Source organism: Mus musculus, chromosome 11, assembly GCF_000001635.26.
Source record: "Mus musculus strain C57BL/6J chromosome 11, GRCm38.p6 C57BL/6J".
NCBI lineage: Eukaryota > Metazoa > Chordata > Mammalia > Rodentia > Muridae > Mus > Mus musculus.
Window position 1 is genome coordinate 77947261 of NC_000077.6, and position 16005 is coordinate 77963265.

The 16005-nt window shown below is 52.0% G+C and overlaps 1 protein-coding gene across 7 annotated transcripts in view; it reads left to right on the top strand.

The window, feature by feature from the left end:
* Positions 1-16005, top strand: part of Sez6 (seizure related gene 6) — a 48466-nt gene that overhangs the window by 16674 nt on the left and 15787 nt on the right. For 6 of the 7 annotated variants that reach the window (XM_030245723.1, XM_006532636.2, XM_006532637.2 and 3 more), the window contains 3 exons: positions 6148-6807; positions 7490-7623; positions 15595-15790. In XM_030245723.1, coding sequence (XP_030101583.1) covers positions 6570-6807; positions 7490-7623; positions 15595-15790 — 568 coding nt within the window. In that variant the 5' untranslated portion in view covers positions 6148-6569. The remainder of the gene's footprint in view (positions 1-6147; positions 6808-7489; positions 7624-15594; positions 15791-16005) is intronic. The other variant, XM_006532640.3, reaches the window with a different exon arrangement.

Consider the following 16005-nt stretch of genomic DNA (forward strand, 5'->3'; position numbering starts at 1 on the left):
CCAGCTTAACCTTTAGAACCTAGAGGAGTGGACTCCCTGTTCACCACATCCCCCAGGCTCTCCTGGGCCCCCGTGTTGTCATTCTCTCTCCTCCAGCTTGAGAACTGGTTCTACCCTATGGTGAGAGAGTCCATCTGAGCTTGTCTCAGAACCAGAGGGTCTCTCCCCATACTGGGCATAAGCATCTTAGGCCTTCTGCCTCTGAGACATGAGTCCTGGACATGGCTGGGGCCTGCCTATACTGGGCTTTGAAGTGACAACCCTGCCTTTGTAGAAAATGGGGTTGGGGCTGGCGGGTAGAAGCTGTGTCTGTCAGAGAGTCCTCCTCCCAGAAGTCAATGCCTTCCCTTCACAGCTAGGGAGACAGTTGGCATATTAGTGAAGCGGTTTTGGAATTAGAACCCAAGGCCTTGTGGTCCAGAAAGATCTAGAGATGTGGTGGTGCTGAGAGGAAGTGCTGAGGCCACACTATTGTCTGGGACAACACTGCCTCCAGCTTCATCACCCACCAGCCTTCTGGTCCTAAGCCTTAGTTTACCTATCTGTAAGACCGTAAGACTTAGCAGGAGGTGGAAAGGGCTCCACCCTGAACCAGACCTGCCAGGTTTGGGACCAACGGGCCTCATCTGTAGTACCCCTAACCCACTGGACTTTACGGGGGCGGGGTGGCTGTAAAAACAGAGCAGGGAACTACCAGGCTGGGACTCAGGGGTGGGACTTCTATTCCTAAGAGGGGCCAGGAGGCGGAGCGGGAGAGAATCCACTGGGGAGGCATCCTGAATGGCTCATTAGTGCCGATGAAAGCCTTTTTTCATTTCGTCTAAATACTTTAAACAGGGCTCCCTCCGATGTCTATTTGCATAGCTTAAGAGCTAATGCGGGGGGAGGGCCCATGCTGCAGTGCCCAGGGCTAGGGGTTGCAGGAAATCTCTTGCTATAGGGGACTGAGGAAGTCTGAGGAGGGTGTTTTCCAGACCCAGAAGGTTAGGCTAGCAGCCCCAGCCCCTTGGAGCTCTGCAGGGAGCCACGGGAATTCTTCCCCGCGCCTAGGCACCAGGAGAACTGACTAAGTGTGGATCATAGAAGTGGATCTGGTTGTACCCGCAGCTTTGTCCCAGGGACCAACGAGGCTTAGAGGTGACTATCCTCTTTGTGGGTGATGCGGAACTATGCTTTCTTTGTGGATGACATGCCTCCCGGCCATACGCACGGTCATCCAACACGGACTGTGGTTTTCCAGAGAGGAGAGACCTCACTCTTAGCTAAATCCTTTCTATCCTAGTGGACTGCCTCCCTGTTACCTCTCTCTCTCTCTGCCACCAGGATGTTGGTATCTAGAGCAGTCAGAGACCACTCTTCCTTTTTTATCCTTTTCCCTCCTCTTCCTCCTCCTCCTCTTTTTTTTTGGACAAGGTTTCCTTGTCCTGGAACTGTCCTGGAAGTAGTTCTGTAGACCAGGCTGGCCTCTAACACACTTCTGCCTCTGCTTCCTGACCTGAGTGCTGGGATTAAAGGTGGAAGCCACCACCACCCAGTCTCTTTTCTTTTTTCTTCTCTTCTCTTCTCTTCTCTTCTCTTCTCTTATCTTCTCTTCTCTTCTCTTCTCTTCTCTTCTCTTCCCTTCCCTTCCCTTCCCTTCCCTTCCCTTCCCTCCCTCCCCTCCCCTCCCCTCCTCCTCCTGCTCCTCCTGCTCCTCCTGCTTCTCCAGCTCCTCCTCTTCTTCTTCTTCTTCTTCTTCTTCTTCTTCTTCTTCTTCTTCTTCTTCTTCTTCTTCTTCTTCTTCTTCTTCTTCTCTCTCTCTCTCTCTTTTCTTTTTTCTTTTTTTTTTCTTTCTTTCATTAGGCTGGTCTCACCACATAGCCCTGACTGTCCTGGAGTCTGTAGACCAGGCTGGCCTGAAATTCACAAGAGATCTGCCTGCCTCTGCCTTACTGGTGCTGGGATTAAAGGTGTGTAAAAACCTACCCCAGGCAGAGCCGACACTGGAACAGGTCTGTGTGCCTGAACTCTAGTACTATTGAGTAAAGTTGGGTTCCAGGCTCAGTTGTGCTTTGGGAATGGAGTAGGGGCTCTTTTGGTTCCAGCCCAGGCATCGTCCCAAGGGCCAGGGTCACTTCCAACCTGCAGAGACCTTGAATGGATTCATTCCTCCATGTTTGCTTGTGCCTCCTTCCCACAGCCATTTTGAAAGCCGTCAAGACCAGGACCACTCTCCCAGCCTTCTCAGAGCTGACAAAATTCTGTATGAACTGAAAGTGGAACCAGCATCCGCTGACCTTTTCTTGGCAGTTAAGGATCTAGGGAGTCTAGTGGGCCACAAGCAGAGTGTGCGTCATCTCTTCAGTGACGTGGTTAAAGGAGTGACCATAATCAATAGTGAGCTAGCTAGTCGCAGACTGACTCTCGGCTCCAGCACTGGGCAAGTCTTTCCCTTGCCCGGCTGTAGGTTTTACATAACACACTGAGAAAGATTCCTCTGTCACCAAGTTGCTGTGTCAATTAAATAATGCAAGCTTGCTGGGATACTGTCACATGCCTGCAATCCTGGCACTTGGGCTAACGGCCACCCATGACCATGTGGCAAGTACAAGGCCACCCTGGGCTACATGAGACCCAGGTCTTGAAAAGCAAACAAACAAATGAAAAAGCAAAGCAAAACAACAAGCAAAACATCTAGCCCTTGGAAAGATTAACGCAGGAGGGCTGAAAACTTAAGGCCATCTTGGGCTACATAGCAAGACTTAATAATAATAATAATAATAATAATAATAATAATAATAATAATAATAGAAGGTCTCAGAGGGAACTGACTTGGTAGTCTGGTCCTCAGCACCTCCTTCTGCTGGTCCCTGTATCACCCTCTGTCCTTGAGTCACTCTCTAAATATTAACCGTAGCCAGGCAAAGAGAAGCCCCTGGCCAAAACCGTTGGGACCCCAGTGACATGCTACAGACCCTCAGGCCTCCAACAGTCAACTAGGGTATCTGGAGATACCTCCTGCAGACATGGCTTATCTCCTAGAGATTATCTTACCCTCGCTGACAGTGGGTGGCTCCCGCAGGGAACAAGTGGCAGCCGATTTGGGAATCAATTTGCTCGTTTGATATGCTATCTCGATCTCATTTAACCAAGTGCTCGGTCCCCCTAGATAACACAATCAGCTCAATCGACAGTGACGGGAGGTGCCCATTAGCTCCACTCCACTGCCCAGCACCCACCTGACTGCTGGCAGGAGACCGGTGCCAGCTATGGTCACTTCCCGAGGCAGAGGCTCTCTGTTCTCTCTCTCTCTGTCTCTGTCTCTCCCCCACCCCCAAGAGTCCCACAGGTGCTCACTCTGAGAGCCACAGGACACACCTCTTGATAGGCACCCCTGGAAAATGAACTTGGAACAATAGAGTTCCAGGGGGTCCAGCCTGTATGTCATGATAAGAATAGTCACTGCTTACCTGGCAAAGACAAAATGACATCTGGAGGGGGTGCATAGAGAGAGAGAGAAAGTAGCCTTGTCCTGGCATGTCACAGGTACTACCTCACCACCCCTCCCCCTTGAGCGCCAAGTCACTGATTTAGATGAAAGACACCCAGGATTGTCGGACCATCTGCTCTGGGGGATATAAGCCTGGCTGGGTATCTAGTTTGGACACTGTGTTATCAGTGCTTGGCACAAATGCCAGGGCACAGATGGGCTACTTTAGTGGGCATCTCAGGACGGAGCAATTGGTCCAGGTTTTCAAGGCTTTGAATTGCATGGGTCTCATGATCCAGAAGAATGGAGAGCCCTCCAACCTAAACCTGCCTTTCCCACCCCAATTTCCTCCCTCCTCCCATTTGTCTGACACATCAGAGCTGTGATGGTCTCCTGAGCAGAATGTAGCCCATCTGCCACCTCTTCGTGTCTGCCAATCCATGGGGTGGGTGTGAGCCTGTGGAAAGACAGCCCCAGCAGCAGACATGTAATGGAACCGGCCTCCTTGCAAACTCTGCTGTCTCACCACAGGTAGGCTCTCTTTCTAGATCCTCACAGCAGCCATTTTGAGAGCCGTAGAGATGAGGAATGTTCCCCTCACCTAAGCCTTCCCAGAGTTGACAGGATTCTGTATGAACCGGATGTGGAGCCAGAATCTACTGGCCTTTCCTTGGCAGTTAAGGATCTAGGGAGTCTAGTGGGCCACAAGCAGAAGGTGAGTCATCTCTTCAGTGACGTGGTTAAAAGAGTGAATATAATCAATAGCAGAGCAATCTATACTGCTGACAAGAGACAGGAAGTAAGTTCCATTTTCTGTAGCCTGATTGGTTGGCAATGGCTGCCTGGATAACTGTTGAGAAGGATTCTCGTGCCTCATGCGACTTTAGCAAGAAATTATCAAAATTTATCAGGGACATATGCTGTGAATGGGTGGGTGGCAGCCCATTCTACCCCCGTTTAAGACCCCATGTAGTAGCCTAAGAAAGCTAAAGGAAGAAGGCGTGGTCGTGTGTGGGTGTATGCCTATTATCCCAGCACTCGGGAGGTGGGAAATTGTGAGCTTCAGGCCAGTCTGAAGTCTGGGAAGTGAGACTGTGTCTCAGAATAAAGAAAGGGGGAAGGTAACGACGCAGGCCAAATGGGAAAAGGAGATAAGACTGAAGCTCCACTTTACAGACAAGAAAACTAAGGTTTAAAGGATGTAGGCACTTGGACTGCAGAGAAATGGACCCGAATGGATCTGAAGCCCTACCTGCTTCAGAACTTGGGCTTCCCTGACTCTACTGCTCTAGAAAGACCATAATAGTCAGCCCAGCCCGCGCCTGAGAGGCAGAGGCAGGTGGATCTCTGTGAGTAAGGGGGCAGCCTGGTCTACATAGCAAAGTCCAGGATAGCCAGGGCTACATAGGGAATACCTGTTTCAGGAAATCAGGAAAGAAGAGGAGAGAAATCATTCTTGGAGAGGGTAGTGAGCAGGGATTTCATGGGGACTGAGCGAAGAAGCCAAGCATGAGAAAAATCTAAAATAAAATTGCAAATATGTGATATGTTTCTTGAAACTAATGACCAGCAGTTTCACTGGGAACAGGACATGAATTTGAATGTCTTGTAATTTCAGCCAGAAAAGTCACTGTTGTGAGAGACATTACTCTTGTTAAAACCCTTGTCTCTTTCAGTTACACAAGGTATTAGACTCTGAACAGGGCACTTCCTTCTTACTTACTTTCTTTCTTTTTAATCTTTTCTCTTGAAAAAGGGTCTCTATGTAGCCCTGGATATCCTACTCATGTAGATCAGGTTTACCCAAAACCCTTTGCTTCCTCCACGCTGGATCCAAAGGTGCAACTGTACCTGGCTGCTGCTTCTGCTTCTTCTTCTTCTTCTTCTTCTTCTTCTTCTTCTTCTTCTTCTTCTTCTTCTTCTTCTTCTTCTTCTTCTTCTTCTTCTTCCTCTTCCTCTTCTTCTTCCTCCTCTTCTTCCTCCTCCTCTTCCTCCTCCTCCTCCTCCTCCTCCTCCTCCTTCTTCTTCTTCTTTTCTTTAGAGACAGGGCCCCATATATTGCTGGCCTCAAATTCACTATGTAGTTGAAGCTGACCTTGAGTTTCTGATCTTCCTTCTGGGGTTCTTAGTTTATACAGCGCTGGGATTGAGCCCAGCGCTTCATGCTTGCTAGCGAGGTTACAGGTGCTTAGTTTACACAGAGCCGGAATAGAACCCAGCACCTTCTGCTTGTTAGGCAAGCATTCTCCAAGCTGAGTTACTGTAGCCCCAGCCTTTGCACTTGCTTTCGTGACCCATCTCCTCATTAGTAAAATAAGGCCTTTGAGGTGCATTAGAAACGGCAAATATGTATTTGTCGTGTCACGGCTTCCTCACATTCTGTGTGAGAAGGACTCTGAAGCTGATCCTGGAAACAGCAGGAAATAGTTCAATGATCGATTTGTAATGTCTGTCTTGGTTGCTGGAGGAGAAAGGATAGCTCATGTGCCATCTTTGAAGTATGTGATGTCACCTTGCTTCCAGCTCTAAAATTTTATAGCGCCATGATTCTCAACAATGAGCACACTCTCCAAGGCTCTCTGTCAAAAGCAAGATGGATCTCCTCCTGCCTGCGCTGGGTGGGATGCTGTTCACTGTGGCGTAGCAAGAGAGCCTCTGATCATTCATTCTTATTTCAGGACTCTCCTCAGAGGCTCCGATCACGGGGGAAGGTCATGCCACGGGCATCAGGGAGACGGATGGGGAGCTGACCGCAGCCCCTACACCTGAGCAGTCAGACCGAGGCGTCCACTTCGTCACCACAGCCCCTACCCTCAAGCTGCTCAACCACCACCCACTTCTGGAAGAATTTCTTCAAGAGGGGCTAGAAAGAGAGGAAGCGCCGCAGCCTGCACTGCCCTTCCAGCCGGACTCACCTACACACTTTACTCCAAGCCCCCTCCCCCGCCTCACCAACCAGGACAACCGCCCCGTCTTTACCAGTCCGACTCCAGCCGTGGCTGCAGCACCCACCCAGCCCCACTCCAGGGAGAAACCTTGGAACCTAGAATCCAAACCCCCTGAGCTTTCTATCACATCGTCCCTTCCTCCAGGGCCGAGTATGGCAGTGCCCACACTGCTCCCAGAGGACAGACCCAGTACTACACCCCCTAGCCAAGCATGGACTCCAACTCAGGAGGGTCCTGGAGACATGGACAGACCTTGGGTTCCAGAGGTCATGTCTAAGACCACAGGGCTTGGTGTCGAGGGAACCATTGCCACCTCCACAGCTTCAGGGGATGACGAAGAGACCACTACCACCATCATTACCACTACTGTCACCACAGTTCAGCCACCAGGTCAGCTACCTGCTGGCTGGCAGGGCTGAAAGTGAGGGAGGAGGGCACACCACGATCCCTAAATGCCTCTGTTTTCTGACACTACACCAACCTGCCGGACCTTTTGCAACCAAGGGTCAGCCTGTCTAAAGCGTGTGGATTGGAATCAGATAACCCCAAGTTCAAGTTCTGATTCTTCCAACTGTAACACAGCCCTCTGGGGTTTTAGTCAGCCTCTCTGAGCCTCAAGTACAAAGTAGTGATCAGAAACCCTGGGGCTGGAGAGATGGCTTCGCAGTTAAGAATACTTGCTGCTCTTGCAGGGAACCTGGGTTCCTAGCACTGGCATGGCCACTAACAGCCATCTGTAACTCTAGTTCCAGTGGATCTAATGCCCTCTTCTGGCCTCAGTGGGCACTAGGCACAAAGGTAGTGCACATACATCCATGCAGGCAAAACACTCATCACACACACACACACACACACACACACACACACACACCAAATGAACCATTGTGAGAAATGAAATAGGGATGCATGGTAGCCCTAAGGTGGTCCCATTTTTTCAACAAAGAAATAAACATTCCTAAAGGTCAGCTTCAATAGGCATGCACACAGAGAGAGAGCTTATTTCAGCTATAGCTGAATCTTCATCTACCCCACCAGAGCTGGTCTTAGCCTCATGTCTCCTCCTGCCTCCCAGGCCCCTGTAGCTGGAATTTCTCAGGCCCAGAGGGCTCTCTGGATTCCCCCACGGCCCCCAGCTCACCCTCTGATGTTGGCCTGGACTGTTTCTACTATATCTCTGTCTACCCTGGATATGGAGTAGAGATCAAGGTGAGTGAGCAGAATCCATCAAGAGGAAAATTGTCCTTTCCTAGGAAGGGGTCTACACAGGGAGAGGTGGAAGTGCTTAGGGTACCGGTTGGGTGGGGGTTGCCTAGGGCTTGGAAGATAGACCAAAAAGCATGGCTGGGTTCTGCCTGTGCACTACCAGCAATAGCTGGGAGGGCTTCAGGGAAGAGCAAGTAAGTTCATCCAGCCCCTTCCTCGGGGTTGATAAGTGGAGTAGGGGAGAGTTTAAAGAGGGGTTCAGCCCTGGGTGGGCAGAGGATGGGATGGATGTGGGTTCTGCCTCTGAAACTGTGTGGGAGTAGAAACGACACAGCATCACCTGTGAAGATGCTATGGCACTTCAGCCATGTGTACCTGTTCCTCTCTTCATCCCTCCCCAAACACATCCTCTCCTGTAAGCGAGTGCTGGGTCCCGGGATGCAGGAAGATTGACATGGACACACCATGGTCAGATCTGTCCCTTGTCTCTGGGGCAGCTTATCCTTCCCTTTGGGATTCAGAAGCTGCTGGAAGCCCCAGGCCCGAGCTGAACATCCTTACTGATGTTCTATGGGCTTTCAGCCTCCACAAATTTAGCTTTCGTTGCCCCATACTTGTCATCCATTATATCCAAGTCAGAAATCCAGAAGAAGGTCACCATGATACAGGGTGGATCGTTCCCCTGAGCAGCAGGGGGGTCCCCTGGTCCTTTTCTCTTAGTCCAACCAGCTCACCCACAAACTCTGTCACTGTGACTGCCCCCCCAAAACTCTCATACTCCCCTGCTTCTCTTCCTCCGTCACCGCAACCACTGTGTGTGTGGTCCCTCTGGCACCCGCTCATCCCTCCTGGTGATTTAGTAGCCATGGCACACGCTCCCTGTCATCCTCGCTTGCCCACACAGCCGTCACTTCTCTAAGATGAGAAGGTAATGCTCCTGTCTCCCGTCCTGACCCAGGGGGCTCTGGCTCTGCATCTGGGTAGTCCTGCTACTTCTCTGCCTTGTGGCCAGCTCAGTTCCCTCTTTGTTTTGAACAGTTTGCAAATGATGGAATGGACTATATAGCTTCTTTCTCCCACAAGCCCCACGTGCACATGGCAGTCCCTTCCTTCCCTTGGATGGACTGAGGCCCAGCACTGATGTCAGTGTCCCTGGGCCTTCTCAGCTTGTCCTCGAAGTCTTGAATCATCACCTACCATCTTAGCCCTTGCCCTCCTCCTTGTTTCCAGCCGTCCACTTTCCTGGATACAATATGTGATGCTAGAGGGCCTTGTAGAACAGGGATCCACAGGGACGTGGCAGGGTGGGGAGAACCACAGACATTTGACCCCTGCCTTAGAGACTACTGCGAGTGGAAAGCAAAGCGTTTCACCTCTCTAAGGGAAGCAGGCAGGAAAGCAGGAAGCCCCAGGAGGGGAGATCACAAGTCTGGAAAGCATCACCAAGCTCCCAGCTCACCAACTCTGGGCCTGCTTTCCACTTGTCCCAGCTCAGGCAGCCAGCTGCATGTGTCCCTAAAGGGCACCTCCTGCTTGCCCCTCTGGGGCAGTCAGGTTCGGGTCTCCCAACCAGCTAGAGAGGGAGGTAGGGGCTCTCCTGCCCATATTGGCCTCCCCTCTTTCTTCTGCAACTGCTTATTCCTCTTCTGTCAAGCTCCAGGCCCCTCATTCTAGGCTGACTGGAAGGGCAATTAGGAACAACCACCCCCCTCTCAAGCCATTAGCACTCAGCACTGCTTAATTAAGGTAATTAATGTAAAATCATCACCAAATGAGAGGTGGCACCGGCTGTGGCTCACAGGGTGGAAGGTGCCAGCTGCAGGTGTGAGGAAGGAGATGGGGGGGCAATGCCAGGCTGGCTGCCCCACTGCAAACTCGGACTGGTTTTACCCATCCCTCAACTCTGCTACCACAACTAAAATCTTATGCCAGGCCAGGTCCAGTCCTGGTCCCCCCACCCCGGGGTGTACAAGATAATGAGACAAGATGTAATGGCGGCTCTGCCTGCCCCTACTACTCTGGCCCTAGTGGACATCCAGGCCCTGGGTGCCCACCTCTCAGGTAGCCCTGGGTCTGGCACTCTCATACTTTCACATTAGAATGCAAAAATGGTTACCAGGCAACCTTGAGATGAAAGCCACAGCCCTGGACTGCCATCAGGAAACATGGCATGTGCTGGTCCACCCTCCTCCTCATCTTCACAGAAGCAGAGTCCTTGAGGACTCTGTGGTTTGAGACAGAATCTGAGGTTGGGGGTCGGGGTAGGGACACAGGGGGACCACAGTCAGCTCTCCACCTACTTTAAGGAAAGAGCAAAAGATGGAACAAAAGGATATAAGGTTGGGGGGTATTTCTGGCTGCCTCCCCCAGACCTACTTCTCCTGGATACAACACACAGGCCACTTGGGAATCTATAGAATTACTGATACTATAGACCCATATACCCATTACATAGCTGAGGAAACTGAGGCCTAGACAAGGAAAGGGATTTGCCCAAGATCCTTCAGTTAATCATCAACTAATGGTCTTTGATTAACAGGTTAACAAACAGAATTTGAGCACCATGTACTAGGTTCTGTACTGAGCACTGAGGACACAGATGCCTCTGTTCCAGGGGGATGGAAATTATATGCAGTGATCATAGGATGCTCAGCGCAGGTGGGATTGGGGCACAGAAGAACTGTGAGATTCCCGGATCTGGGTGCCTCCCCCATCCTGGAAGGGCTTCCTGGAGATCAACACACTCATTCTGAAGCCCGTGGAATGACAGGCCAGCAGCTGCCTCCTGGTCTTGGAAGGAGCAGATATGACAGACTCGTTCCCTAGAGGACTTGTCCTCTGGGGTGTTTTGAGAAGGCAGTGTAGTGTAGGAGGCAGGGATGAGGGTCAGGAATGGAACTCACCTGCAGGTAACCCCAGTGTGGACCTCCGGTTCACCAGGATCACCAGGGCATGTGGGAATTGGAGCTGAGCAAGGGAGATGTGAAGAGCCAGGGAGAGGATTGTATTGTGTCCACAAATCACACTCCTGAGCAGGTCAGCCAGGTTCCAGGCTGAAGCAGCTCTTAATCCACCCCTGACTCTGGTCTTGTTTAAGGTGCAGTCTGGGAATATCAAAATCTCCGAAAGCCTCATTCTTTAAGTTTGGGCCACCACAAGCCTCATAATCTGTTTCCCTCCGTGCCTGCCATTTCTCCATGATACTGACGCTCTCCATGTCTTCTGAGGGTCTGAGCCAGGAGGAGGCCAAGTCAGGCGCTCCATGGTCCAAGGAGTCCAGTTTGCTCCAGCAGAGCATTGGGTACAGGGGTAGGCTCTTTCCTGAAAGATCCAGAGAAACCCCTCAGGACAGAGGACATGTGAGCCCTGTGACACCCACACGGGTCCTCTGCCCTCCCTCTCATGAGCCCATCTCTCGTGAGGACTCCAGGCCTTTCTGGACCTGATGGCTGCCTCTCACTACATTTGCCATTCTAAGATCCTTCTCGCTGCCAGCCTCCCTCTTGGCTTGGCTGCTCTCTGTACCATCTGGAGCCTGGGCACAGCTGCCCACTGCCCCTGCCCTCATACCCAGGTGGCCCCATTGGCACAAGCTCTCTCAGGCCAGCTGTCAGTCTGATGGGCAGAACACCCTACCCTGCTGAGCCAGGTCAGGACCAGCCCTGATGAGTGCATCAGTAATGTGTGATGGGGTGGGGATGGCAGTTCTGGGCAGCTTCTTATTTCCTGGCTCTGGGAGGGCCTGTCTGAGGTACTGAGAGTAGCTGGGAAATATGATTCCATAGTGTTTAGGTCCTTCATCCTGTCCCTAAAACAGACTATACCCCCCGACACACACAGACATACAAGGTCTTATAAACAAGTACTGGACCTTAAGAAACTAAAGTCTGCTTCTACCTCCTGTAGCTCAGCTCTTAGTGACTGGTTAAGCTTCTGATCTTCTCTGGACCTCAGCTTCTTCCTCCATAAAGGTTAACCTAGATCAGTCCCTATAACTGACTCTCTCTGATTCAGGACACTCGTTCCTAAGCTCCTCAAGTCTTACTTCCTGGTAGCTACAAGCTGGAGCCTCTGCTAGATGTCAGACGATCAGCATAAGGGGGATGACATACAGGCTCACCCTGTTGTCCACGGCCATGCCTGGAGCAAATGAAGGTAGCAAATGAACAAGATAGCATCCTCTTGATTGCTTTGGAGGGTCATGCCATTGGCATATGTGTATGTCAGTCGTAGACACGTGACCTGGAGGCTGGCAGAAGGCAGTCTGAGCCCTCCCTCCTCCTGTCCAGGAAGAACCAGCCCCTGCTCAGGATGGCCGTGCTTTCTACTTGCGCATCCCCTGGTCTTCCAGAGGCAGGGCAGCGCCGGACAGCCCAGGGTCCTATGGGAATTATCCTCCAAGTTCTCTCTGCTTCTCTCTCCCGCTGCCTGGCTCCCAGAGCCCCTCCTGTCACTGGATGGGGTGTGGGAAGACAGCCCTCATGAGCAGAGCTGACATTTCAATCTGCCTCCCAGACTCTTCAGATGCCCGCAAATTACATCAAGACTTCATCTCCCCCCTTGTCCAACACCCAGCCCTGTCTGGCCCCTGTCAGCCTGGCCCTCCAACAAGTGACAGATTGCATTCCAGCTTCAGCACCAAGCCTGCAAGTGGGTCCTCTAAACCCAGAGGGCCAACTTAGCACAGCTAGCCCAGAACTGCTCAGGGAGGGAAACCATAGCTCTCATCCCCAGGCTAAGCTGGGAGCCAGACCCCCTTTCTAGACCCAAAGAGGGGGTGCAGGAGATCTCAGTTCTCAATTTCCTAAGCTTTACCGATTGCCAAGAAAAAGGATGGCTCATGGGAACTCAAATCCCAACATCTTGAAAAGGCCAGGGCAGGCCAAGCTAAAATCCACCTGCCTGCTAAACCTAGGGCCTGTGAGCCTGGCAATAAAGATGTCTTAAAGTCTATTTCTGCAGGTGATGTTCCCCAGGAGACTGGGAGGAGAGCAGAGCCGCCTTGCACCTCCAGCAAGGCAAGACTTTGCTTCTAATTAGCTGTGTGCCCTTATCAAAGTTCCTTAGCCTCTCTGGGCCTCTTTCTCTTTGGGAGGACTTCGCCACCTTGACACATTGAAGATGCTCTTTTGCTGCCGCACCCACCCTCTGATCCCAGCAGAACACGATCAGGTACAGGTTAGAAGTCAAGCTGGAGATACAAGAAACTAGGAAGAAAATTCTTCCTTGATTTCAACCCCCTGCCTCCTCCTCCACCCTTCCTGGAGGCACTCTGAGAGACCCACCTGCACCACGCTGATCTGGGGACTGCCAAGCCCTCCGCTCTCCCCTTGAGAATCCCTGCTGCCTGCAGTCAGTACCACTTAAGGCAGAATCGTATGCTGCCTGGCATCTCTCGATAATTACAGATTCCACGTGTGTGAGGCTTGTTTTCCCAACTCTAGCATCATGCAATCTCCAAGTTTGAAGGGACCTCATCCAGCCTCCGCCTGCTAGGGATTCCCTGAGGGATGTCCCCAGCAGATGGTCAGGCAGCCGCCACCCAAATGTGCCTGGGCGGGGAGCTCCTGGCAGAAAGGGTGCTTTTGCCCTTAGCGTCTCTCTTTGAGCCTTCCTGTCAATTCTTCCTCCCTGGCAGGGATGGGAGCTTCTCCTGGCAGCCGCCCCTCCTCCACCCCCTCTCCTCTGCCTCAACCAGAGGAGCCCCTCTATACCCAGCAGTACTTGTGTCCTTGGACCTGACTGGGCTCAGGCCATGCTTGCCAGCTCTTGTGAGGGACAGGCCTTCAGGGGACTTGTGCTAAGGCCAGTCTATGGAGTGTACCCTGACCCAGAGTACAATCCAAGGCTTCAGTGGGTAGATGAGGAGAAGGTGGTCTGATGAGAAGCCTGGAAAGGAAAGAATTGATGGTTTGGTGTGGGGAACGGAGGTAGGAAACGGGGCAGGGCAGTCATTCTTGGGCTGCTATCCAGAGGGGCAGGAATGAGGGGATGTTTTGTGGCTGCACAACAAGGAACTGAGGCTGGGGGAGCCACTGGAACTGGTTGTGAGTGGGGAGTCTGAACCTTGTCCTCTGAGCAATCTGAAGCCACTGAGGAGGTTTGAACGGGAAAGAGAAGAGGCCTGACCTGGGGCAGAATGGGGGTGGGGGGGGTAGAAAGGTTAGGATGTGCACAGAGGCCACTCTCAGAAACAGTGAGCACGAGGGGGAGGGGGAGGAGCCAGCTGGGGTGCTTGAAGATAAAATGGGAAAGGTTTGGTGACTCACTGGGCACCGCTTAACCCCGTGCAGATGCTTAACTCTTGAAGACACAGACTCAGAGCAAGGAGCCACAGACCTTAGAGCTCGGAGATTTGTCTCCATTGCTCAAGTATCTCTAAACTTCAGAGAAGGAGTTTGTGGGTCTCAGTTGGGGTCTAAGGGTCACCCCCTTTCTTTTCTTCTCTCTCTCTCTCTCTCTCTCTCTCTCTCTCTCTCTCTCTCTCTCTCTCTCTCTGTGTGTGTGTGTGTGTGTGTGTGTGGTGTGGGAGCCAGGGTGAGGGAGGAGGGTGTTAAACTTAAACCAAGTATGATGACCTTGGTTACTTAGCAACTTGTGAACCCCTGTATTTACCTCCTATGTGCTGGGATTATGAGCGTACACCACTGTTTATGTAGCTGCTTGTGTGCTAAGCAAGCACCCTACCAACTGAGCTATGTTCCAACCCTGGTTCTGGTTTCCCCAGTAGCCCCTCTATGATGTAGATGCTGCTGGTGTAGAGGCTACATTTTGAGCAGCAAAGCTCTGCCGGGCATGGTGGCACATACTGTAATTCCAGCACTCAAGAGACTGAGGCAGGAGAATCACAAATTTGAGACTAGCCTGGGCCACATAATGAGATTCTATTAAAAAAATAATAAATATAATGAAACCTAAATACTGTCCTTGCCTAGGAATGCAGGGTGGAGATGAGCCCCTGTTTCTAGGCTCTCAATCTGGAGCTCTATCAGCCAACAGCATCGTCTCTGTGGTCAGAATCGTTGTCTGACCTTTGAAGGGAAGTATGCTCAGGGTCTAAGGGTCTCAGGAACAGGATGGTAGCAAAGGGGCCTCTGACAACCAAAAGAAGTGACCAGAGCACTTATGATGACACAAGACAAGGCCAAGCTGATGGGCCGGCAGGGACCTTGTTTGCCAGGACCTGTAGAGCCAGTCAGAGAGTCTGGAATAGAACCACAGGCTACAGACTCACTGGAGAAATACTGGGTGATTTAAACAAGAATCCCTGTGATGTGCGGCGGGGACTGAGACTATTGATGGCTTCAGTTCAGAAAATATTGATGGGAAGGGAGGAGTGGGTTAAAGCCTCCAGGCGGGGAGGCTGTCGAGGAGGTCGCTTGGGTGATCTAGGTGAGCAATAATCGTGATGAGAAAGGAAGTGGCAGCCACGAGGAAGGCGACCGAACGGATCTGCAGTCCAGATGACCGAGTGGGTGCAGGGCATGAGGGGAGAGGCAAGGCGTGGGTGCCCAGGTAGTGAGTGAGATTATTGTCAGCAGCTTGGGGATCTGCTGGCTGGGGGAAGACGTGGTTCATAGTGAGGCAGGCTGGGCGTGAGGGGGATGTGCATCATATATCGGGAATGTCCAGGGGAAGCTGGGTACGTGGGTCTGGTATTTAGGCCCTCATGTACCATCAAATCTACAAACGAGAAAACAGACCCCAGAGAAGGAAACCATAGAAAGCCAACAGGGAGTTCTGCTCATAATCTCCGTGTGAACTTGGGTAACATGCTTAATATTCTTCTAACCAACCGTTGGGCCCCATCTCATACTTACGAGGAGGCAAGATGGGCTCTTCCTGTGTGAAGTGCCTAGTTTGGGGACTGTAGTATGCTATACAGTGTGTGACACTGCTGGAGTCACGGGCCAGCAGGGCTCAGGTACAAGAAGTCCTGATAGCACCGCTCTGTTCTCTCCCATCCACATGCAGGTGGAGAACATCAGCCTTCAGGAAGGGGAGACCATCACCGTGGAGGGCCTGGGGGGCCCCGATCCACTGCCCTTGGCTAACCAGTCGTTCCTGCTGAGGGGCCAGGTCATCCGCAGCCCCACCCACCAAGCAGCCCTGAGGTTCCAGAGCCTCCCGCTACCCGCTGGGCCTGGCACTTTCCATTTCCGCTACCAAGGTAAGGCCCGAGCAACTGAGAGAGGAGCCAGCCATGACTGGCTACTCTCCTGGGTGGCTTTGATGTCCTCACAGTCTGGGTCAGTGAGGAGCTGAAGGGACTTGACAATGACCATCTGGAGGTCTTTAGCGAAGCAGACTGGCTTTGCTTGCCCACCTGGGATCCAGCCCATGCCCCGCATGGCAAGTGGGGATGCCGCGGGAAAGGGGCAGGGC